This window comes from Diaporthe batatas (assembly GCF_019321695.1).
Source record: "Diaporthe batatas strain CRI 302-4 chromosome Unknown Contig00017, whole genome shotgun sequence".
In the NCBI taxonomy this organism is placed as follows: domain Eukaryota; kingdom Fungi; phylum Ascomycota; class Sordariomycetes; order Diaporthales; family Diaporthaceae; genus Diaporthe; species Diaporthe batatas.
In genome coordinates this window covers 393,740-415,435 of record NW_025408564.1, presented here as the reverse complement: position 1 = coordinate 415,435, position 21,696 = coordinate 393,740, and the positions used below count along the sequence as shown (strand labels likewise).

The window sequence follows — 21,696 nt, the reverse complement described above, 5'->3', positions numbered from 1 at the left end:
CCCCCCACTGCACAGCGTTGCACAGCGTTGCACAATTGCCACCAGCCCGCGCTTATCCGGACAATATTTCTAATGTCCATCTCTCCCAATCGAGCTTCAAAACAGCCAATGATCGAGCTGAAGCCTAACCCCGCAGAGCCGGCTCAATGGTGATGCTACTCCAGACGCCATGGAGCCCGGATCCGTTGCGGCGCGCCCAGCAATCCCCCGCATAGTTGTAAGCTGGGTATTTCCGGCAGTGCATAATCTGATTCGCCGATCTGGCTCTCATCGACATCGGTTGCCATTGGGGCAGTGGGTTACTGTTTGGTCCGGAATGCCTGGCTGCCTCGCACCGAGCACATGTCACCGTTTCACTCAGAGCATTGGTGGAAGCACAGCAAGTGTTGTGCATGAGACCTGCCTTTCTAACCATCCGGTGTCACTTTCCCCGCCACGCTCATACTCGTGTACGTGTGACGGCACTTGGCAGTACATGCGTCGCCTGAGAAATCTCGTCACTCGACACGTTCTCCGCAGCTCATTCTCCTCCACTTGCCGCCCTTCCGTTGCTGGTTCTAGGCTCCTCGAGAAAGAAAGTTTGGACCATTGCAACAGGCTCCCCAGGAGTCCGGGACTAGCTGTCTCAGCCGAGTCAACACAACAGAAAGCACAAGGAGCTTATCCCCCAGTCCCGGAGCTTGAGGTTGCATATGACCTCGACGATAATTGCCATCATTGGTGCCCGCAGAGGGCCCAAGGAGGGGACCTGCAACGAAGGAGCGCATTATCAATGGCTGACTTGCGTCGTCACTTCTTGGAATTGGAGCTGCAACGAGCTGCAAAGAGCTGCAACGGGCGTTTCTCGGGATCCCAAGCTGGGATAGCTGTCGATGGGGAGGTTACTTTGGACCAACATGATCGATGCCACCACCAGGGATGAACTCCTGCGTCGGTAGGGAAGCACTCGAGCTTGAGGAGGGTCCCATCGATCTGCCGTTGACAACACACCAAGCGTGTCCCTACATAAACCCTTCTTGGGACCCTGATAATTCTTTTCTACTTGTCTCCCCTCTCCAGGAGCTACTATCTTCCTCATATATGTAAAAGTCTAGTATACTTAAGTCAGCAATCATGGGAGAGTACATCCCAAACCCGTCGTTGAGCACTCTCCCGGAGGAGTTTGATATCATCGTATGTGGTGGTGGAAGTTGTGGTTGTGTGGTGGCCGGCCGGTAAGACTTTTCGACATCTAGACGATGAAGACGTGTACAATGGCACGGAACTGACATTTCTATAGGCTGGCCAACCTGGATCACAACCTGAAAGTCCTCCTCATCGAGGCTGGCGAGAGTAATCTCAACAACCCATGGGTATACCGACCCGGTATCTACCCCCGGAACATGAAGTTGGACTCAAAGACGGCCACATTCTACGAATCCCGTCCGTCCAAATGGCTCGCCGGCCGAAAGGCAGTCGTGCCATGCGCCCACATTCTAGGTGGTGGCTCATCCATCAACTTCATGATGTACACCCGTGCCTCAGCCTCCGACTACGATGACTTCCAGGCCAAAGGCTGGACAACCAAGGAGCTCCTGCCTCTCATGAAGAAGCACGAGACGTACCAGCGCGCGTCCCACAACCGGAACTTGCACGGCTACGAGGGTCCGATTAAAGTCTCCTTCGGCAACTACACATACCCCATCAAGGACGACTTCCTCCGCGCCGTCGAGACCCAGGGTATTCCAGTCGTCGATGATCTGCAGGATCTTGTCACAGCCCACGGTGCCGAACACTGGCTGAAGTGGATCAACCGCGATACAGGCCGCAGGAGCGACAGCGCCCATGCCTACATCCACTCCACACGTGCCGTCCACTCGAACCTATACCTCGCCACCAACACCAAGGTGGAGAAGGTTATCATCGAGAACGGCCGCGCAGTTGGTGTGAAGACCGTCCCGACGAAGCCATGCGGCGGTATGCGCGAGGGCAAGACGTTCAAGGCGAAGAAGCAGATCATTGTGTCCGGTGGCACGCTGTCATCACCGCTCATCCTCCAGCGATCTGGTATCGGCGACCCCAAGAAGCTGCGCGCTGTTGGCGTCGAGCCTATTGTCGACCTTCCCGGTGTTGGTCTCAACTTCCAAGACCACTACCTCACGTTCTCTACCTACCGTGCGAAGCCTGACGTGGAAAGTTTCGATGACTTCATCAGGGGTGACCCGGAGACCCAGAGGAGTAAGCAAACCACCCATGCCCACATATCATTCAATAAACTAGTACACACCGCTGACCACTCTCTCCGCAGAGGTATACGAGGAATGGAACCTCAGGGGTACCGGCCCCCTGGCCACGAACGGTATCGAGGCTGGTGTCAAGATCCGGCCCACGCCCCAGGAGCTCAAGGAGTTCGAGAGCTGGCCGACGCCGCACTTCAAGGACGGCTGGAAGTCGTACTTTGAGAAGAAGCCCGACAAGCCCGTCATGCACTACTCGGTCATCAGCGGTTGGTTCGGTGACCACATGCTGATGCCCGCCGGCAAGTTCTTCACCATGTTCCACTTCCTGGAGTACCCGTTCTCGCGTGGCTCCACCCACATCAAGAGCCCCGACCCGTATGAGGCGCCCGACTTCGACACGGGTTTCATGAACGACGAGCGAGACATGGTGCCCATGGTCTGGGGTTACATCAAGTCGCGTGAGACCGCCCGCCGCATGGATGCGTACGCCGGTGAGGTTGAGGCCATGGTATGTGTTCCGAACCGAAGGCCCCTTTCATAACCTTGTGAAACGATCTGACAGTAAAACAGCACCCATTCTACGACTACGACTCGCCCGCCCGCGCCCATGACATGGACCTCCTCACCACCAAGGCCTATGCCCTCCCCGGCAACCTGTCGGCTGGTCTCGGCCACGGCAGCTGGTCGAGCCCGCTGACCGAGGCTCAGAAGAAGCCCATCTCGACGTACCTCAACTCGAACCAGAAGGAGGTCCGCGACGAGCTGCAGTACAGCAGCAAGGACATCCAGGCCATCGAGGAGTGGGTCAAGCGCCACGTCGAGTCCACCTGGCACAGCTTGGGCACCTGCTCCATGGCCCCCAGGGAGGGTAACAGCATCGTCAAGCACGGTGTGCTCGACGAGCGCCTCAACGTGCACGGCGTCAAGGGCCTCAAGGTCGCCGATCTGTCTATCTGCCCTGACAACGTTGGCTGTAAGTCGCAACCCAAACCGTCGGATGATCTGACCACAGAACCCATGCTGATCAAAGATACACAGGCAACACGTACTCAACGGCCCTTCTCATTGGTGAGAAGTGTGCTGTCCTCACCGGTGAGGACCTGGGCTACTCCGGCTCCGCTCTTGACATGAAGGTTCCCGAGTACAATGTGCCCGGTGAGCTGAAGCACCCGCTTCGCCTGTAAAAGTATTTAAATTGGATTTTTGAAACGGGACTCCCTCGAAGGAGACTTGCCCCCTTGATGAATAGTCGATTTTCTCTCCTTGATATATGAAATAATGGTATCAGCCAGAGGATCAGATTGATCTGCAGCCGAAAGGTATTTGGATGCTACTTTCGACTTCTGGATTGGTAGTTTTCATATTCTTGTCCTCGTCCGAGATGGCCCTGACTCTCAGTCAAAATACGATTGTCATTCACCGCTTCGCAAATCTATCTGCTCGTGCTCAAATCTGATGAGTCAAAGTATCTACTCGTATAAACTGCTGGTCGCAGGCAATGAAGGCTGCCTCGGGGCCATATTTCTAAATTGGTGTAACCGACACAAGATGAAGAACCCTTATTAGACCTCGAACAATTACGATGTTGCACCGCGAGACCGGTCGTGACCCGTGATGCTCACGCTATCACAACAATTACCGTCTCCTGTCATACGGCGAAGGTGGCCCTGGTGGTCCATCATAACCTGAACGCGTCCTGGGTCTCGAAGGTCGTGGCGGCTCAAGTATCGGCGGGGCATTAGTTCGAGGAGAAACCTGGACGACTCTTGTGAACTGACCCTGCCTCCACCCATCGCCGGTATAACGCAGTTCGGGTCCCTGCCCCGGCCCCGGCCCAGGCCCAGGCCCAGGCCGGGACGGAGGGCGACCCTGCCTCACCTCGGTCATGTTGACCCTCGGATCCCTCTCGTCTGGCCGGCGCTGTGACTTTGGCCCAGTCGTGGAGCTGCTCGACTCGGAGGACTCGTAGACATTGTAATTCTCCGCTGTCGGCCTCCTTCGCATCCCAAGCGGGACAGGACCCCGGCTGCCAGCCCTTCCAGACGCCGTTGCGCCGCCTCCTCCTCCTCCTCCATCAAGCCGCGGACTCGCAATCTCCTCGGGCCCATCACCACCATCGCGAAGCTGCTTCAGCATCATGCGCATACAGGTGACTTCCCGCTCCATCCTGCGCAGCATCACCCGCTGCACCTCGTCCGCCAGCTTGACCACATCCGACTTGCTCTGCCACCAGATAAAACGGTGCGAGAAGTCACACCGGTACACGGCAGACCAGTCCGCGAAGCTCGTAGTATCCCCGTGCATCTCAATGTCCTCCTCCCGGATCGTCTTCTCGTCAATGAAGTCCTTCTCAGCCCACGCGTCCGCGTTCCGCAGCGCCTCGGCTCGGCCCCCGCTCCTGACGAGGAACGGCCGCTCCAGGCTCTTGAACTGCCTCCACAGGTCCCGTACGGTCTGGTAGTGCAGGCCGAGGGTCTGCTCCGAGTATGTCAGCGCGTATGTGCTGGCCCCACGCAGATTGCCGCTGCTGGCCCGTGGGCTGAGGCCGTTGCGGCTCGTGCTGCGTGCCCGCCCTGCGTGTGCTGGGTGCAGCGGGCGTTGGCTCCGCATCTGGGCTTTCCTGTTGCGTAGCTCGCGGGTCTGCTGGCGGAGAGCCTCACGCTCTTCTAGGAGCTGGGCCCGTAGGTTCCCCAGGGCATCACGGATCTCGACTGGGGCGCTGCGGACGGTGCCTAGGAAGTTTGCGTAGAGGGCGAGGAGGTTGAGAACTGTGATTATGAAGGAGATTATTCCTATTACGAAGGATATGTAGGACAGGGTGACTGGAAAGGATGTTGGTCCAGACGAGGTGTCCATGGTTCGTTGTGTTGGGTGCTGTTCAACACCATGCGTTGGTGGTGATTAGGCCTCGAGGAAGGGTTTGATGCGCTGAAAGAGTGACACTCGAGAGTTATCCCAACAGCTTCCCACGTCCTACACTTGGTATCATCCGTGGGCTTTCTCTGGTGTTTGTTCCCACCGAACGGATGGTGAGTGTCGGTGAAGAGGTCCTGCCATCGATCTCGCCGTGCGAAGCGGATGGCACCCTAACATTGTACTAGCAAGACGGGCGACCCGCTCCCGGAAGTGGTAGTTGCAATGTTATGATGACGTTGGGCTGTTAGTCGCGATGCTAATAATGTGTCATGAGACGAGCAGGGCACTAACCATGCGAGATGCATGGGACCGGGGTTAAGATATTAGGGGACCTCGACGCTGCGAGCAGATTCTGCAACCAGGCCTCTGACTTGTGGTGTATCTCAGGGATAGTTGGGCTCCGCGGCAGCAACGGGCCCCAAGCTGCCAAAACAAAACTCGAGACTCCCCAGGGGGCGCCTGAGGCCCGGTATTGGGCCGCGAAGTGGGACATCTCGGAGGTGAGCATGAATATTATTGCCATCGGGAGGCGTTGCGATCGCGGCTTGGCACAGGGAATCGGCCCAATTCATGCAAGCAAACCTAAAAGCTTACGGCCGAGATAGTGTGGACACGCTCTGATAAGGGCCACCACACACTCTGACCAGGCATCATGCCGGCTTCTGGACCGAGAGTTTGGTCGACCTGGGAACCGAGTCGGTAGCGTCAGATTGTCGTGACAACAAAGGCTTCATTTTGATATGAGCACGTCACAGCTGAACAATAGTTTCAGTTCGCGGAAACATATGGAGCATCGAGGGACCTTGTGTAGTGCGTTGGCCATACGATAGTACATGTGCACCTTGGCAGCGACGATGCCACGAGCCTGTGGAGTGGGTTAGGTGACAATAAACTTCAAGTTGCGCGACGACATCACCCGGGTAAATTGGTGAAATATGGGTTCTGACCCACTCACATTTGCCTCGGTAAGGCCTTGCCGAAATGCTATAAGGGGTGCAATCATGCATGTTCCTAACATGACAGCTGTTCCAATATTTATAATGAAGCGAAACTTGATCCTCAATATCGATCAACAGTGGGCGAACTCCGTCTTTCCAAAGGATCCTTGCTGCACGAGGTCCGCACTTTTCGGGTCAGGCTGGCTTCGCAGGACGTGACGATTTGACTCCGTGCCAGCGCTATTGCTGAATCTGGATCCTCCGCAAAATCAGTCGGAAAAGGGATTTCGGAATTCTCGGACTGTTCATTTCGTTTGCGTCTCGCTCGTCGGTCGTCGCGCTCGCCCTTTAAATAAAGGTGAACTGCCTACAACTGCTGCCGGATGAAACCCCTAGCAATGGAGCTTACGGGGACATTAGACTATCTCCACACGTTGGGACATGTGGACTGCCAGCGAGACCATCCGGAGGTAGGCTTACTTCCCCGCAGCCATTACTGCCGGGGAATATGAAAATCCGGCCTCGCTGTCGCGACGTCGATGCGAGCTACGCTGAGAAGCGCTGTCATATAGTCTCGTGATGCCTTTGCTTTATTTAAAGAGACTTACAAACACCCATAGAAGGGTTCAATATTAGAGAAATCGATGCAGTGCCCTCTCGTCCCTGCTGCGAAGTGAAATTGGACTTGGACTCACATCATTGAACTGAACAAGTCGCGGGAATTAGTCAAAGAAATCTCTGCCCATCATGGTCGACTCGCACAGCATCTTCCAGACCGACGTTCTGATCTGCGGCTCCGGGTCCGCCGGACTGACAGCAGCGCTCTGGTTAGCGAAATACGGCATCGCCTTCCGAGTTCTTGAGCGCCGCGACGGGCCCCTGGTCAAAGGGCAGGCTGACGGAGTGCAGTGCCGGACGGTTGAGATATTCGAAAGTTTTGGACTGTCCGACCAGCTCCTGCGGGAATCCTACCATGTGTTGGAATTGGCCTTTTGGTCTCCGGACCAGGACACGAAACTCCGCGATGGCGAGAACGGCGGCATCAAATGGTCTCATTACGCCCCGGACACCGAACCTGGTTTGAGTCACCAGCCTCACGTTATACTCAACCAGGCTCGCATTAATGAGATGATCACGAAAGAGATGCTGAGGTGCGGTGGTGCAGAGATCGACTACGGCTACGACGTCAAATCCGTTCATGTGGACAAAAACGCCGCAGGCGATCCAGACTCGTACCCAGTCACAGTTACGGCTCTTAAAAACGGCGTCGAGCAGGTCTTTCGCGCAAAGTATGCCTTGGCATGCGACGGTGCGCACTCGGCCGTCCGCAAAGCTCTGGGCTTTCAGATGCTTGGTGACTCCACCGACGCCATCTGGGGTGTTATGGACCTCTATCCCCGGACAACTTTCCCCGACATCCGCAAGAAAGCCGTCATACAATCCGTGAGCGGTAATCTGATCATTATCCCTCGCGAAGGTGACTCCCTTGTCAGATTTTATATCGAACTACCGCCGGACACCGTGGCAAGCAAAGTCACGTTGGAAGACCTTCAGAAACGAGCCAAGTTGATATTCAGACCATATGAAATGGACATCGCAGAGACGACATGGTGGTCCGCTTACCAAATTGGACAAAGGCTTGCAGACAATTTTCACGAGCAATACCGTGTCTTCTTAACGGGCGATGCGTGCCACACCCACAGTCCAAAAGCAGGCCAAGGAATGAATGTCAGCCTGCAGGATGGGTACAACATCGGATGGAAGTTGGGTTCTTACCTTTCAGGCCAGGCGACCGAGGAGTTGGTCAAGACGTATGTCAGCGAGCGGCAGCAGACGGCGGCAGAGCTGATCGAGTTTGATCGCATGTGGAGCAAGATCTTTAAATCAGGGGCGACCAACGGGGCAGGGGCAGATTATGTCCGAGACCAGTTCGTGAAATCAGGGAGATACATGGCTGGTCAGGCATACAAATACAGCAAATCCATTATCACATGGCCATTCGAAGACACTCCGAAGACTAATGGGGTAGTCAGGGACAAGCGGAAATCCCGACTAGTTGTGGGGATGCGGCTTCCCAGCGCACAAGTGGTTAGATACAGCGACGGGAAGGTCCATCAGCTGCTGAGCGTTTTCCAGTCAGATCGCCGATGGAGGATAGCTGTATTCGCTGGGGATATTCAACAACAAGAAACAAGGAACCGTCTGGATCGAGTGGCCTCGACCCTGGAGTCGACAGTCCGAGCTTTCACGAGTGAAGGCCAAGACGAGGACAGCATTATTGAGAGCCTGCTCATGCTCAAGACGAAAAGAACAGCCATTTGTTTGGATAATATCCCGAAAGCTTTCAAGCCCATTACAGGAAAACAAAGCATTCAAAGTGAGTGCCTGATACACACTTGCAGGACCTTCATTATTAACCAATATAGATATCCACAAGGTATTTGTGGACGACGAGAGTTACAACTCGGGGCACGGTTACGCATTTGATACAATCGGAGTTGACCATGAATCAGTTACAATTGTTGTAGTCAGGCCCGATCAGTGTACGTAATTCATTACTGATCCTCTGTTTTGATAGCTAGCTCACTTATCTCCCAGACATCGCAACCATCCTCCAAGAACAAGAAGCAGACTGGCTCCATACATTCTTCAAGGGTTTTCTGATTACCCGGACCGGAAGAAGCCCGTAAATATGTCACGACAGACGTGGAAATCTCCAGTGAAAGAGTGTCTCCGATTTAAATGAATCAAATATTTCGTATATCACCAAGCGCCTAGGCAAAGCAAATCAGGGGTGACCCTTCGAACAATCTTGCCATCGTGTATCATCAGTGACCAGACATTTTGCGAACTCATAGAAACATGGCCTTCGAGGGAATGAGATTCTTGCTTAAGAAGAACCAGGATAGAGACGACAGGAAATGTGAGTAAGCGGAAAGAAATTCGTTGGTTTTGAAACGCAGAGAGACGTAGACTTCATAGCCTTAGAACAATACACGAGAGACAAAATCAATTGCTTCAAAAGCATGAGTTGATCTCCTTCTCCGTCAGCGACCCATGTGCGTATACGTTGTATTTGTTGTGGCTCATCTAAAGCAATCAGCCCAGCCGATGGTCAAGATAACACAGCGTGCCTACATGAACATGATAATTGTCTCCAAACTTGGAGTAGAGGAGGTTGATCAATTTGGATTCATCTATCCATGAGCCTTGGATCACCTGAGGCCGCCCGTATTGCTCCTCTGCCTGAGATGTGACAGAACTCAATCGTGGTACCGATTGTTGTCCACTGGAAATGCTTGGTCTCCTAGGGTCAAGGTAAGACAGGGGGTTGCGAAAGAACCCCATAATGGAATATTTGGCGATTTCCGAACAGACGTGAGTTCGAGGAATACCTAAGTACGAATGCGCAAGCTTCGATGCCACAGTATTTAGCGTGAGAAAGCAAGCGAGGGGTAGCCATACGTCTCATGTCTGGGCATGGATATCATTGCTTCCTGTTGCAAAGGGCCTGATGTTATACCTCGGTGGCGTCCCATCTCTGCAGCCTTGTGGGGTAGTTGAGGCTCAGGTGCTGAATCTCACCGGTCAATCTCGAATATGTATTTAAACCCCGCCCGGGGTTTTAAGATGGTTCCGATCTAAGTGTTGGGGGCGTTCAAGAGTGTTACGAACTGCATGTCCGCCCGCTTGGTCAAGGCTTGTGCATCACACCCGAAAACAGCATGAGTCCTTTTCCACCAAGTAGCAACTTCAGGTTTCAGATCAAATTAATGATTGTTCTAACAGCTTATCTAGCGTGAGGGTGCCTGGGTAATCGATTCTGATTGTCCAACACACCCAAACTGGACGATAATCAAACATTTCCAACCGTTCCATAATGTCAGAGCTGGATGGACATAAAAGATTTCGAGGATTTATGTACAGCACGAATACTCGAGTTTGCAACAAACTAAATACTTCCAGCGTCTGGTTTTGTTGCCAGAAAAAGCTCCGAGACATTCATCCATGATGCCACCCTCTGTGTTGAAAGTGGCAGGTCGCATTTTTGGGCGTTGGGGTGGGTATGATCAAGTCTTTTGTATCACGCAGAAGCAGGCTGCGCGGAGAGAACTCCCATTGGTGACATGTTTCGAGAGGGGTTACCACATGCCTGTACGATTAAAAACAACATTGAACACAGGTTGACACAGAGAGCTATTTTGATCGCAGCCCCTCATGCTAAATGCTGACAACCCTTCCTCGAATTCTCAATATCCATGGATGACATCGCTTGCTTTGGTCTGAAAAACTCGCTTGAGGAGAGTGAGGCTGAAACTGAGTACCTAGGTACCTAGGGTACCTAGGTGCGCAAAGCGAGTCAACCTGTCAGCAGCGGCCGGTACAGCATCTTGAGCTCATACATTGACAATTACAATCGGGCAAATGGGGTTTAAATTAGAATTTGTGACAACCCACCTGCAGAACGACAGACCACCAGTATTTACTATTTGCTTCACATATATATAAGTCAGACACATCCCCCTCATCCAAAGCTGCCCCGGGGACGATGTTTCCGGTGTCTCACTGTTATCGCTGCTGTACTGCGTGCCATCACCTGCAGCTCATCAATACTTACCACCCTCGCATTTAGGCGGCGCAGCCGGCCGTCAAATGGCCTCAAAACCCGGTCATCCACGCCACATCGAGGTGTAACAACCTTCTCCGCCCGCACCTTCATCACCCTTGGCTGCAAGACCATGGTTGCCGAGACACCGCATCAATCGAATCCGAGCAACGCGTCACACTCACACTGCGTCGCAAGGAGCGGAAATCCTTCACGCGAGGAAATCACCCAATTGCTTTTGCGAATGCTGCAGGAGGATTGCAACGACGCACGTAATCGTTTCATCCCACGACAGGCACTATTTGACTCCTTGCATCTGGATCGTGTGAGGGAGGTTTTGCAAAGCATTCTGGACAGAGATCGGAAGAACTTGATTGATTGGCAAGATGTGTCCGAGAGAATCTGCCCGAGTCCAGGGCATTGCTCCTGTCACTCCGAGTCCTGTACGGGAGGACGAATGACTCTTGCAACGCTCTTTCTGTGCGGCAAAGAAGATCTCATCACGTCATTCTTTTCGATATCGAGTCCCCCATTCTGCGATGGAAGTTTGCCTCTTCACTTTGGCTCGCCCGGATGCCCTAACTTCGGGCTCTGTAAAAGAGACAGAGAGCTTTTCACATATTTTCAATGGCAGATTTATACTCCTTTTCTGACCAGGATAGCGTCAAAAAAGGACGTCAAGATATACCCTGACGAGGTTTCACTGCCCTGGAGGCAGAAAGAAAGGATAACTCAAGAAGAGGCAGCCGAAGTTCCTTTCGTGGAAAAGATCGAGATCTATCCTGGAAATCATAACTTGGTAAGTTAGATTGGAGAAGACGCCAAAGACAGATGAGCTCTAACTCGTACCAGACACAAGACTCTGGGACACTCTTCGCTCTGAAAACCCTCAAACCGAGACTAGTTGACGAGTTAGCAGAGGAAAGGTTCGATCGTGAGGTTAAAGCCAATTTGGATTCGCCAAGGAACGATAGAATTGTCCCACTTCTCGCAGCTTTCAGATACCGCAAACAATTCTACATGCTGTTTCCATTTGCGAACGAGGGTAGTCTGCAAGACTTTTGGAGGACGAATAACTCAAATGGAATGAGTGTACCGTCCGGAGGAACTGCGGGTACCGAACAGCACTCCCATCAGTGGCTTGTCAGGCAATGTCTCGGGATTGCCGAGGCACTGGTAGCAATTCACGGCCTCGCTGAAAGAAATTGCGAGCGAACAAAGAGCCTCCTGCACGCTGACATCAAGGCTGAGAACATTCTCTGTTTCCGAACCCCCGAATCAGAGGAGCGCGGCGTGATACTTAAGCTTGCAGACTTTGGAGAGACTGAATGGCTCGGACCTGAGGTAACACTGAAACCCAAGGGCGTGGCGCATGTCAAAACATATCGACCGCCAGAAAAAGACTTTGGGAAGAACATCACTCTAAGTTACGACGTGTGGTGTCTTGGGTGTCTATTCCTGGAATTTGTCACCTGGTACACACGTGGCCAGGAGGGCATCGAGTGGTTCAGCAAGATGAGAGCAGAGGAAGTGGACAATTCAGCAGTGACCGCACAGCCGACGCATTTGGTTGAAGATATTTTCTTCAAAAGAACCAAACAGAAGCCTGGTGCTTCTTTCTATCGAAGACTGAAGATTGGATATAGTAGGACGATGAAGGTCAGACATGGGGAGACTGCCACCACGCTGCGATCTTTGTGGGTTTCTTCGAAAGTCGAAATCGTCCCTGAGTTGAAGGATGGGGTCATCTCGGTGAGTGAAATTGGTTGACAAATCCACACGTGCACGAGAACCCTACGATGCTCATTCATTCTTGCAGCATCTGAGGAGCCTCCAGTCTGACGCCAAATGTACTGATGAACTACGGAAACTTCTCTCCTTTGTAGAGGAGAGAATGCTGGTTGTAAAACCTGAGGGCCGCGCAGGCTCTCCCGAGGTTCACAGATTCCTCGAGCGGTTGACAAGGACTTGACATCAACCGGTTGACAAGCTTGACGGTCTAACACACATGGCAGCCCCAGTTACCGAGGTAGCTTGAAGTACACCACAATGCAAACTTTAAAACAAAAGCAGCATCGCTGTTCACTAGCGGCCCTGCGGCGTCTTCTTGCCATTCAAATATTTGTCACGAAAAGATCATTCGAACGCATTACTCTTAGGACAATTCTACTCAACAATGTGATTACAGATGAGAATCCTGAAAGCCAATATCCAGCCTGCCCTACCCCTCACGCTTCCTGCTGCGATTCGCCACTGGGTTCCCTGAAATGCCCTGACACCCATGTCAACATTAGACTCAGTGTAGTATCGCCATTTCTCTTTCTTCAAGCCCTGCGTCGCGCCATAGTAGCCTTGCGGAATTCTTTCACCACCGCCTCTCGCTCAGCCTAAGAAGATAAAAAATCAATTGTACGTCAACACGTCGTGCGATATTTTACCCACAGGTGTAAGCTTTCGTGGCGCCATCAGGCGAATCTTTCCGCCCATAGACTGTTCGAACCAATATTGAGTACCTACGCAAACTACCAGTACTATGGGTGGGAACGGGCAACGGTGGTGGACGGTGACATTACCTGGATCTGATATTGACCATGGCTAAAGTTGTCTGGAAGGGTCCTCAAGTAAGTCTCTAGGACCTCGACACTGTTATATCGGGAGTCGAAAACGTCCGTAGGCACGAATTCGTCGACATTGGCCATTTTGTCTTTATTTTTGAAGGGAAAGAGGCTCAATACGTGTCTGATGGTGTCCATCATATTTCGGTGTCTCCAATCAATTCTCTTGGAGGAGAAAGATCTACTTATAGTATCAGATTGTCGGCCAAATCTTTACCAAGCGATCAATGTGGGCACTGCCTCCAGACAAGTGGAAAAACAAAGCTGGTGAGAATGGAGCAACGAGGCTACCGGCAAGGAGGCAGCTGTAGGCAGAATGGTGGGCTAATTCGACTCATGTGAGTAGAACGCAGCTCGACCAAACCGTTGGACGGTAAATCTGGGCGTTCTGGAGCGAGTATCAGGGATCTTCCTGAAAGGAAATGATGGTTTCCAGCGATGTAGGCGGTGCAACAGCGGCAGTGCGAGGCAAGTCGCTCATCGATCGGGCGTATCCAAAAGGGGGCGGGGTCAGATGAATCATCACATTGCATTCAATACACTACATGCGCAGTCTGGTCATGTTCGCATGAGGCAATGCTGAGTAGGAGGTGCAAATGTGTTCGCAACTGGTCGTCGAGAGAGCGGGGGCTCAATACTGGGCCGCTTTGCCTGCACATTGTGTAGCACAAAGCAACTAAACAAATATATCCGGCCTCCCTAGAGGACAATATGGTGTTGGACTACCCCAAACTGTGAATATTGGTGGTTCGAGTGAGCCGTTCACGCAGAGGCCGGCTGGGCCCTTGTCACATGTGCAGGAGGGCCTGGTGGCACCTTCACGTCAGTCCCCGCATGCCAACAACATTCATGTCGGCATGTGTACTTACCTGAATGTGTATTCCGGGGTCAGATCCTCTCGACAATTCCCTTCGACGGACATTTATCAACCCTCTCATCACGGCACCTGAGCGAACAACATTCATTCCAGCATGGACTGTCTGGTCTCGGAGACAGACTTCACAGAAGGTGACGCAAGTGCTTTCACTTTTCACAGTACCAAAACCTTTGAGATCTGTGCCATAAAAGTTCAGAAGTTTGAAGATGTGAGATATTGATCCGTTCTTCACGACATGGAACTCTTGCCATTACCTACCCACATGCTCATACATGGAACTCTGCACAGGGCAAAGTGGAATTCCACAAAGTCACATTGAACTCCGAAGACGAGTATGGGACATGGATTCAACGCGTAGGCCCTGTCCAGATCTCGTGTATCTCCCGAAGAGCTTTGGGACGCTCATCAGATTCAACAGTCCCGACCTCCAACTGATAGTCCATGCCAACCCACACTGTTACTCGCCCTCCACAAACGTCTGAATCGCGACCCGGTCAAAACAGCTTTTGATGAAAGCACTGTCTTGCCTTACAGCGGTAGAGGCTTCCTTACCTTTTGCAAGAATCTGTGTCAACATAGAACACTGGCCTGGCTACTTTTCAGAAAGTCCACTGCAGTCTTCAGCAACAGACTGGTAACATGGCAGCATTCGAAGAGTTCCAGTCCTTCAATTGGTACGTCATTGGCTATTCCAGAACCACTAGACTCAGAAAACAGCTCTCTATCTCATGTGATCGCAGCGATTCTGCTAATCAATACATAGTGTATCATTGCAAGTCCGACACAGTATCTCTCCATGATGGCAGGGATATTGTACTCTCCACAACACACTTCCTTGACAAGCCCCTCACGCTCGCAGTCATGTATGGTTGCACGGAAGAGATCATTGATGAAAGAGCATGGTGGTTGGAACGTTGCGCGAAGTCAGCATTTCATCCCCTAGTACTGCCTATGATCTTTGCAGATATAGAGAGGTCGCGGTTCCTTGACGCAATAGATCTCAAGGCCACGGAACTGGAGGCGAGGATCCTGGAGTTGGAAAGTCGAGTGAAGAAAGAGACCACAAAGGAGCCCACGAAAGAAGAGACTAATGCCGATGGTAGGAAGACTATGACTGAGAGGGACTGCAATGCGATACAACTGTGCCGTTCGATGACCTCGCTGAAAAACGGGCTTGTCAGCTTAGCCACCGAGCTCCAGTCAATGCGGAACCACCTCCAAGAGCTTCCCAAGTTTGCGCGCAACCGAGAGCCGGACATCCCTGGCTGGCGACGAGACCTTGATGATGATGGGACCCATATTGACGCCAAGTTGAAGGCCATCATGGATGAGCTCCAGAGTAAGAGACGTACCTGTGAGGGCTTTCTTGGAGCCATGACTATGGCAACCCAAATGGTTCGAAAGCTCTAAAACTACATGCCCAGGTGGCTTTTAACAATAATGGCTTCTGACTTATCATTAGGAATGGAACTACTATACAAGACGCGATTCCCAAGTGAACTACAGTATTGCAACAGCGGCGTTGACAGACGGCAGCCAGATGAAGCAGATCTCGCGGTTGGGCGTGATATTCCTACCTGGAACATTCTTCGCCGTGAGTAGGTCCCTGATGACTCTTACAACCACCACCTCACACCCCCCCCCTGGAAAAACAGAAAAGGACATGAAAAAAAGAAAGAAGAAAAAGAAAACACAAAGCCCAACCAAATCAGTGCTGATACAAAACCAGACTTTCTTCTCCATGACCTTCTTCAGCTGGATGCCACAGGACAGCCCTCAAGCCATATCGCCATGGCTGGGTCTGTACTTCGGACTCACTCTGCTGGTAACAGCAGTGACCTTCCGGTGGCTTAACAAGCAATCGGTTGAAGATTTTACAACCGCCAAGAGAGTGCTACAACAAGAACTTGACAAGGAGTCAGAGTCCACCCTTTTCTCGAGGCTCACTTTCTCACGTCCATCATCTTTACGGGGGGATGTCGAGTCTGTTTTGGCCTCCTGATTGTATCGAGCAGTATTTATTTCTTTACTTGTCATGTCACCAGAGAAGCGTCTAGCAAGCATGGTTCAATTATTTCATACCTACACAGGACTGCGATCCACCATCAAAGCTCATATTGTGACAGTGAACTGCTCCAATTTGACATGAACCTGTGACCATATCAACCAACCCAAACGTCGCGAGCAACCCGGACTTTCATGTCACAGAAATAGACTCTAGTCAGCATGTATCCTCTTGTTACCGTCAGACAACCGCGGATAGAAGCCACCATAAAACCTCACGCCAGGCTCTCCACGGGGGTTCTCCGAGTAGTAATCACACCTGCCCGTCGCGCACGTCCAGAAACCCATGCCGAACTTTCCCTTGTCCTTCTTGCAGATGATCTCCAGCCGGGAAGCGACCCGGCCCTCGCACTCACACAAGGGGTTCTCGGCATATATGCCTCTTGCATCTGCCCAACAAATCCACCGATAAATCGGTGAACATGTGGGACAGACGAGGTAGGGGCGGCCGGCGTTGATTTTGTTGTCGTCGCCGACATACCTGAGGACGGCGGGCACCTCGCAGATGTAGCATTCTGCCTCGCGTGTGAATTCTGTTATGACTTTTGTGGGCTTGGGCGAGGGAGAGCGGCAGGAGGGCTCGGGTGAACACGGGCACGAGTCCTCCTCTTCTCCCTCTTCCTCTTCGTCCTCCTCCTCTCCCTCTTCGTCATCCTCCTCCTCTTCCTCTGCCTCACCGTGCTCGACCTCTGCGGCCTCGAGGGAAGAAGCGCGAGAGGCTTCGGGGGGAGAAGGACAGGAGGCTTCAGGTGGTGGAGAAGAGCAGGAGTCCGCAGGCGAAGGGGGGCAAGAAGCGTCGGGTGAAGGGGGGTAGGAAGCTTCAGATGAGGGAGGGCTGGAGGGTTCGGGGGTCCGCTCGGACTTCACGTCTTGGGCTTTGATGTCAGGCTCATCTTTGATGCCCGGATCGAGCTTGATGCGCTTGATTCTAGGACCCGCCCGAAGCATGGCGGCGGTAAACAGTGGCCGTGGGTCGATATCACGCCAAGATTCATCGTCATCCGCCATCACTAGTGTAGATGTTTTCCCCAGAATGGACGGCCGTAATGTTCGTCTCGTTTAAACAACAAGTTTTGTTTTAAAAAAGAGTGACGGATCAATAAAACACCAGCAGATGTCTGGATCCAGGGACAGCTTGAGCTTAGTACTTGTCTAAAACAGATATCAAACGGCCAGCCACCACCGGTCTAGATAGCCTCTCGGCTGGATGCAGGATGCCCACCTCACCTTAAACCCCTGGTCACGAGTCAAGACGAACAGCAGAGACGAAGACCCACACCGTCATGCAGGTTGCCGAGGAAACGTGTGATTTTTCCTCCAAACGAGCCTGGTGATCGAGCAAAGTGGACGTTCATCTCCCATTCAGGCCATTCTGGAGTCTAGTCCGGGGATACCGGATGCACCTAGATACCGGATCGATGAATGAGCTTTCTCGCATCTGTTGAACTTGTTAAGAATTATGATGTTCGATTGGTTGATTCTGGTATCAGGGTGCATTTGGCTTCCCAGTATCTAACCCCTACTTCCCAACTCGCATCGAAGGTTGGAATTGAGGGGCGGGGTCATCGAGGATGATATGACAGGTCAAGTATCCCGCCTTCCAGACACGGCTGGCATGCACCTCGCAAACAGGAGACTATTGCTGCAAGACCGCCGGATATGGCCGTGACTCGCATTAGACATGATAGCAGAGCAGGTATGAAGCAGGTTCGGAAAAGGATCAAGCTATTCACTGCAGCAGATGTCTCTGCTGCCGTCTTCTACAAGATAACCGAGGGCTCCCCATTACTCGCCCTTTCTCACCAACGAATAGTGATGCCTCAATCCCCGGCCAATGACGGGCGGCGAGCATCCGACATCCGCCTCGCAAGCAGAGACATGACCTCAGACCCACATGAGCTGTCCTGTTTCTCGATGCTCTCCACCGCGTGCTCCTCCTTACGCCTGTATCTGCGTCCATATACGAGCAAACCCCAAACAGAAAACGTCACTAATACTAGAGGTCCAGTGATGGCAAGATACAAAAGTACCCTCCTCCGCCAGAACGTTGCGGGCTCAAGATGGTCATTGTCTTCTGCAGACACCAGATTGAACAAGGGGATACTTAAGAGTGAGGCGACAAATGAGGGTGGTACAAAGAATGTTGCGATAAGGGCTAGGGCCTTCATGCTCCCCGAGTCCCTCTTTGTGAGTATAGCAATGGAGCGTGTGTCCTGTGCAAGTTCCTGAGTAGCCAATGCATCCTTTGATGCAATGAGATGCTTAACCTAGAAACGTTCATTTAGACCAAATATAGCGCAACAATATCTGTTGGGGACCTACTGCGTCTTGTTGCACCTGAGCACGATGGGTGAGACACTCGGCGTCGAGTTTCTGCAGGACGGAACTCTGCTGTATCGACTTGACATTTGTGACGAACTCGTCGATTATGGTCTTCTCTTCGTCCAGCTTCGCCTCCTGGCGCAGCCTCTCAAACTCTTGGAAGGTAAAGTTTTCCAACTCGCGCGCGATACCGAGCTTCCTGGTGACAACGGCCAGGTGTGACAAGCAACCGCTCATATCGGCAGAGAGCAGGAGGAGCTCGCCAGTGGCCGGCGTCTCGACTCGGTCTGGGAAGTGATGGTGTCCCGTACGGGCCTCGGTGCGGCGTATCTTCTGCTTGGTATCATTCATGAGGCCGTCAATCTCTCTATAGCACAGGATGGAGCACATTAGGGCTGGAACGTGTGCGAGAGTTGCCAAGGCCTGGATAAAGGTGCAGGACATGAGGTCCCGAAACATGTCGATCCTTTCTCTCTGGGCAATACAGATGACGCTTGTGAGGCCTGTTGTCGGCTCCTGCGACCAGGTTATTGCAAGATGAGGGTGTTTGCAGAAGTAGAAGGACCGCCTTGAGGTCAAGGGCTCGACAACTGAGCCGGCGCCATGGAGAGTGGCCCGGAATCTTGCCTGTGGTAGTTGGTGGCTGAAGCTCTGGGTGACGAGTTCTAACACGCCCTCACCGACATCGTTGACGCCAGCTTGGTTATATTGTGGGGGGATCCAAACAACCCGAAGCACTCGCCTTGTGCGGTTGGTGGCGGCATTGACAGAAGGAAAAGTCGTCGTTTTATCAAGCCATGCTGGAAGCTCGTTATTCCTAAGGGTTTGGTGCACAGTCTCGTGACCTGCTTCTGGGGATCTTGACTGGATGATTTGCGATACCGAGATGAAACTGTTGCCTGAAGAAGAGGCTTTATCCCAGAGGCACTGCCTCGATGCCAAGTAGTGGTCCAACGAAGCCATGGTGATACAGAGGAAGGGGAAACTTGGAATAGGTAAACTGTTATTGGAAGACTATTATCTCTATTCGGACCAGATATCATGGTCCCAGCCTCGAGTGCATTCCCAGAGCCTTCCCTTGGGCAGCCCCTTCATTATATAACAGATATATACCTACCTCAGGCTGGGCAGCAAACAAATGCCGAAGGGGGGGGGGGCACTTGAGGGCGTCGTGCCCATCAATGCAGATCAAGCTGGCGCAAGGCGTACATGCTAGGCAGAGAGCAATGGAACTGGGGAGGTGACACGCTTTTCCAGCAGTTTATTCATGGATTCGACCGTGCCGACCCCAGAGATCTGCCCGAGGTGTGATGTTATTCCGACAAATATTCGTTCGGCCTGCAGCGGTTAGCCGTGGTTGACGGCGGTGGTGGAAACACTTGGGAAGATGTCCAGTCCAGTCGAACATTAGCGCGGCAATGCAATCTGGCACTCAGCCAGTCGGGACGTGCCAACGGTCTATCATGCCACCCTGGGAGAGCTGCACTTTTGGCAAAACAAGGCCAGCTGGCGAGCCACGATCGAGGTTGGAGGATCGAGTTTGGGGCAAGCGTGGCCCAAGCGTCGTCGAAGGAAGCTGAGGTCGCACAGCCTGGGCGCTTGCAGATCAATCGGCATCCACTCTTGTCTGTCACTTCTGTCTGTGCAGATGTGTTATCTCAAATGTTCAGATGCCCCTTTCCCAAGCGTTTTTTTAGTACAGCTTTCCCCACCTATTTAGTGTGGCGGAAGCTGGCGCAGTCAAAATGCTGACAAATATTGGGGAAACCTTTAGAGAAAATGTATTGGCTAAGAAGTCTACTTACTAAAAAGCTGTACTGAACGCTTGGAAGGACATCTAAAACCAAAACGTAAAAAATCCAAATCAAAGGAACCAGTTTGTATAGTAATAAAAAGTACCCTCCTTCAACACTTCTCAATCCCAACACCTTCCCAACTAATAATCCACATAGAAATAACATATTAACAAAGAAAATTGGCAAAAGCTTTTTTTTAAAGTTTTTTTATTCCCAAAGCCCTTCGTTTAATTAAATGCAGTATACCCAATCAAAAAAACAATTAAGGGAACCCAAGTCACCCTTCCAATTGCCCATGTCGCCTTGCCCAAATTCCCTTAAAAATAGAGTGCAACCTAGTAGAAGTTAGTAAAAATTATCATCTAAGGCTGGGAAGGGTACTTACTTGGAGAGAAAAGAGTTGTTAGGGGAGAAATTCGAATTTAAAATTGGCTGGTAAAATGGGCGTCCCTTTGTCCTTATAAGGGGTGCATTTTGGTTACAGACCTTCGTGCGTCGAAAGCTGACCTCTCCTCTCCAGCCACACCTTAAGTAAGTAGTAGCCATAAGTCAAGCGCAGCTTTCCCAGCACGGAGGTCTGTGTGTCAGAGATAACAGATGTGCAGCTACTAGCTAATGTACTCCACAGTTGGGGAACCCCTCCCCCGCGCCTTCCTTGTGTTGTCAGCTGTCAGGCTGTCACCCGGCCAAACGGGAAGGGTCGCGTCATATCATTTGATGGCTGGCTAGGTAGGCTTAGCTTCCGCAGTGCCGCCCGTCAGCCCGTTTGTTAGTCCAGCCGCCCCTGCCTCGAGCTCTCTCAGTCCCTCTCCCGTCGTCTCTCCATGCACTCACGTTTCTGACGCGTGGGCCGCCGTCCGTCCGACTTTAGCCAACTCTGGAAGTCTGTTTTGTTTTGTTCTCCGAAGCTGCCGTCCTCTCAACAGCCAGCCCAGCCACCATGTAAGTCAGAAGTCCAGCCACAAACAACCCCACGCCTCGCCTCGCCTCTTGTGTCGGTCGACATTGCCCAAGCTGACCCGCCAATGTGCGTGCCCTCAGGATCGACGCCTCGTCCCGCCTGCGCCGTGCGATCCACGCCAATGATGCCCTCCTCGTCAAGCGGATCCTGCACTCGCACCCAAAGCTCCTCCACAACCCCGACACCTCCCCCGACAGCCTGTCCAACTCGAACCTGCACCTGGCCGCCTCGCTGGGCCACCTCCCCATCGTGAAGCTGCTGCTCTCCCTCGGCTGCGAGGCCGACTGCCCCTCCCTCAACGACGACTACCAGACCGCCCTCATGCTCGCCGCCGCCGCCGGCCACACCGAGATCGTCCACTTCCTCAGCCAGCGCGACCCCA

General features: G+C 52.5%; 6 protein-coding genes across 6 annotated transcripts; 4 read left to right on the top strand and 2 right to left on the bottom strand.

Annotated features, from left to right (window-relative positions):
* Positions 1-1,113: 1,113 nt before the first annotated feature.
* KVR01_012072 (uncharacterized protein) lies at positions 1,114-3,403 on the top strand (the record flags this gene model as incomplete). The annotated part of the gene is made up of 5 exons (XM_044794013.1): positions 1,114-1,214; positions 1,280-2,217; positions 2,288-2,727; positions 2,790-3,192; positions 3,258-3,403. 5 exons carry the CDS (start codon positions 1,114-1,116, stop codon positions 3,401-3,403), a joined length of 2,028 nt encoding a protein of 675 aa, XP_044639153.1.
* Positions 3,404-3,647: 244 nt separating this feature from the next.
* KVR01_012121 (uncharacterized protein) lies at positions 3,648-5,742 on the bottom strand. The gene has a single exon (XM_044787594.1). The coding sequence runs from the start codon at positions 5,073-5,075 to the stop codon at positions 3,855-3,857; it is 1,221 nt and encodes a 406-aa protein (XP_044639202.1). The 5' UTR covers positions 5,076-5,742; the 3' UTR covers positions 3,648-3,854.
* A 932-nt stretch (positions 5,743-6,674) lies between these two features.
* On the top strand, positions 6,675-8,862 carry KVR01_012085 (uncharacterized protein). Its single transcript, XM_044786421.1, has 3 exons — positions 6,675-8,450; positions 8,500-8,616; positions 8,672-8,862. The coding sequence occupies exons 1-3, from the start codon at positions 6,821-6,823 to the stop codon at positions 8,761-8,763; spliced, it is 1,839 nt and encodes a 612-aa protein (XP_044639166.1). The 5' UTR covers positions 6,675-6,820; the 3' UTR covers positions 8,764-8,862.
* A 2,274-nt stretch (positions 8,863-11,136) lies between these two features.
* On the top strand, positions 11,137-13,188 carry KVR01_011969 (uncharacterized protein; the record flags this gene model as incomplete). Its single annotated transcript, XM_044787140.1, has 4 exons — positions 11,137-11,478; positions 11,805-12,431; positions 12,499-12,615; positions 13,030-13,188. 4 exons carry the CDS (start codon positions 11,137-11,139, stop codon positions 13,186-13,188), a joined length of 1,245 nt encoding a protein of 414 aa, XP_044639050.1.
* A 1,622-nt stretch (positions 13,189-14,810) lies between these two features.
* KVR01_012020 (uncharacterized protein) lies at positions 14,811-15,581 on the top strand (the record flags this gene model as incomplete). The annotated part of the gene is made up of 1 exon (XM_044784209.1): positions 14,811-15,581. The coding sequence occupies one exon, from the start codon at positions 14,811-14,813 to the stop codon at positions 15,579-15,581; it is 771 nt and encodes a 256-aa protein (XP_044639101.1).
* Positions 15,582-16,388: 807 nt separating this feature from the next.
* Positions 16,389-17,243, bottom strand: KVR01_011868 (uncharacterized protein; the record flags this gene model as incomplete). Its single annotated transcript, XM_044784488.1, has 2 exons — positions 16,389-16,624; positions 16,667-17,243. The coding sequence occupies 2 exons, from the start codon at positions 17,241-17,243 to the stop codon at positions 16,389-16,391; spliced, it is 813 nt and encodes a 270-aa protein (XP_044638949.1).
* Positions 17,244-21,696: the final 4,453 nt, after the last annotated feature.

Bases quoted from the DNA above. Each gene is read 5' to 3' on its own strand.
- KVR01_012121 (XM_044787594.1), bottom strand. From the start codon at position 5,075: ATGGACACCTCGTCTGGACCAACATCCTTTCCAGTCACCCTGTCCTAC.
- KVR01_012085 (XM_044786421.1), top strand. From the start codon at position 6,821: ATGGTCGACTCGCACAGCATCTTCCAGACCGACGTTCTGATCTGCGGC. The intron at 8,451-8,499 runs GTGAGTGCCTGA...TAACCAATATAG, and splicing joins AGGAAAACAAAGCATTCAAA to ATATCCACAAGGTATTTGTG. The intron at 8,617-8,671 runs GTACGTAATTCA...CTTATCTCCCAG, and splicing joins TGTAGTCAGGCCCGATCAGT to ACATCGCAACCATCCTCCAA.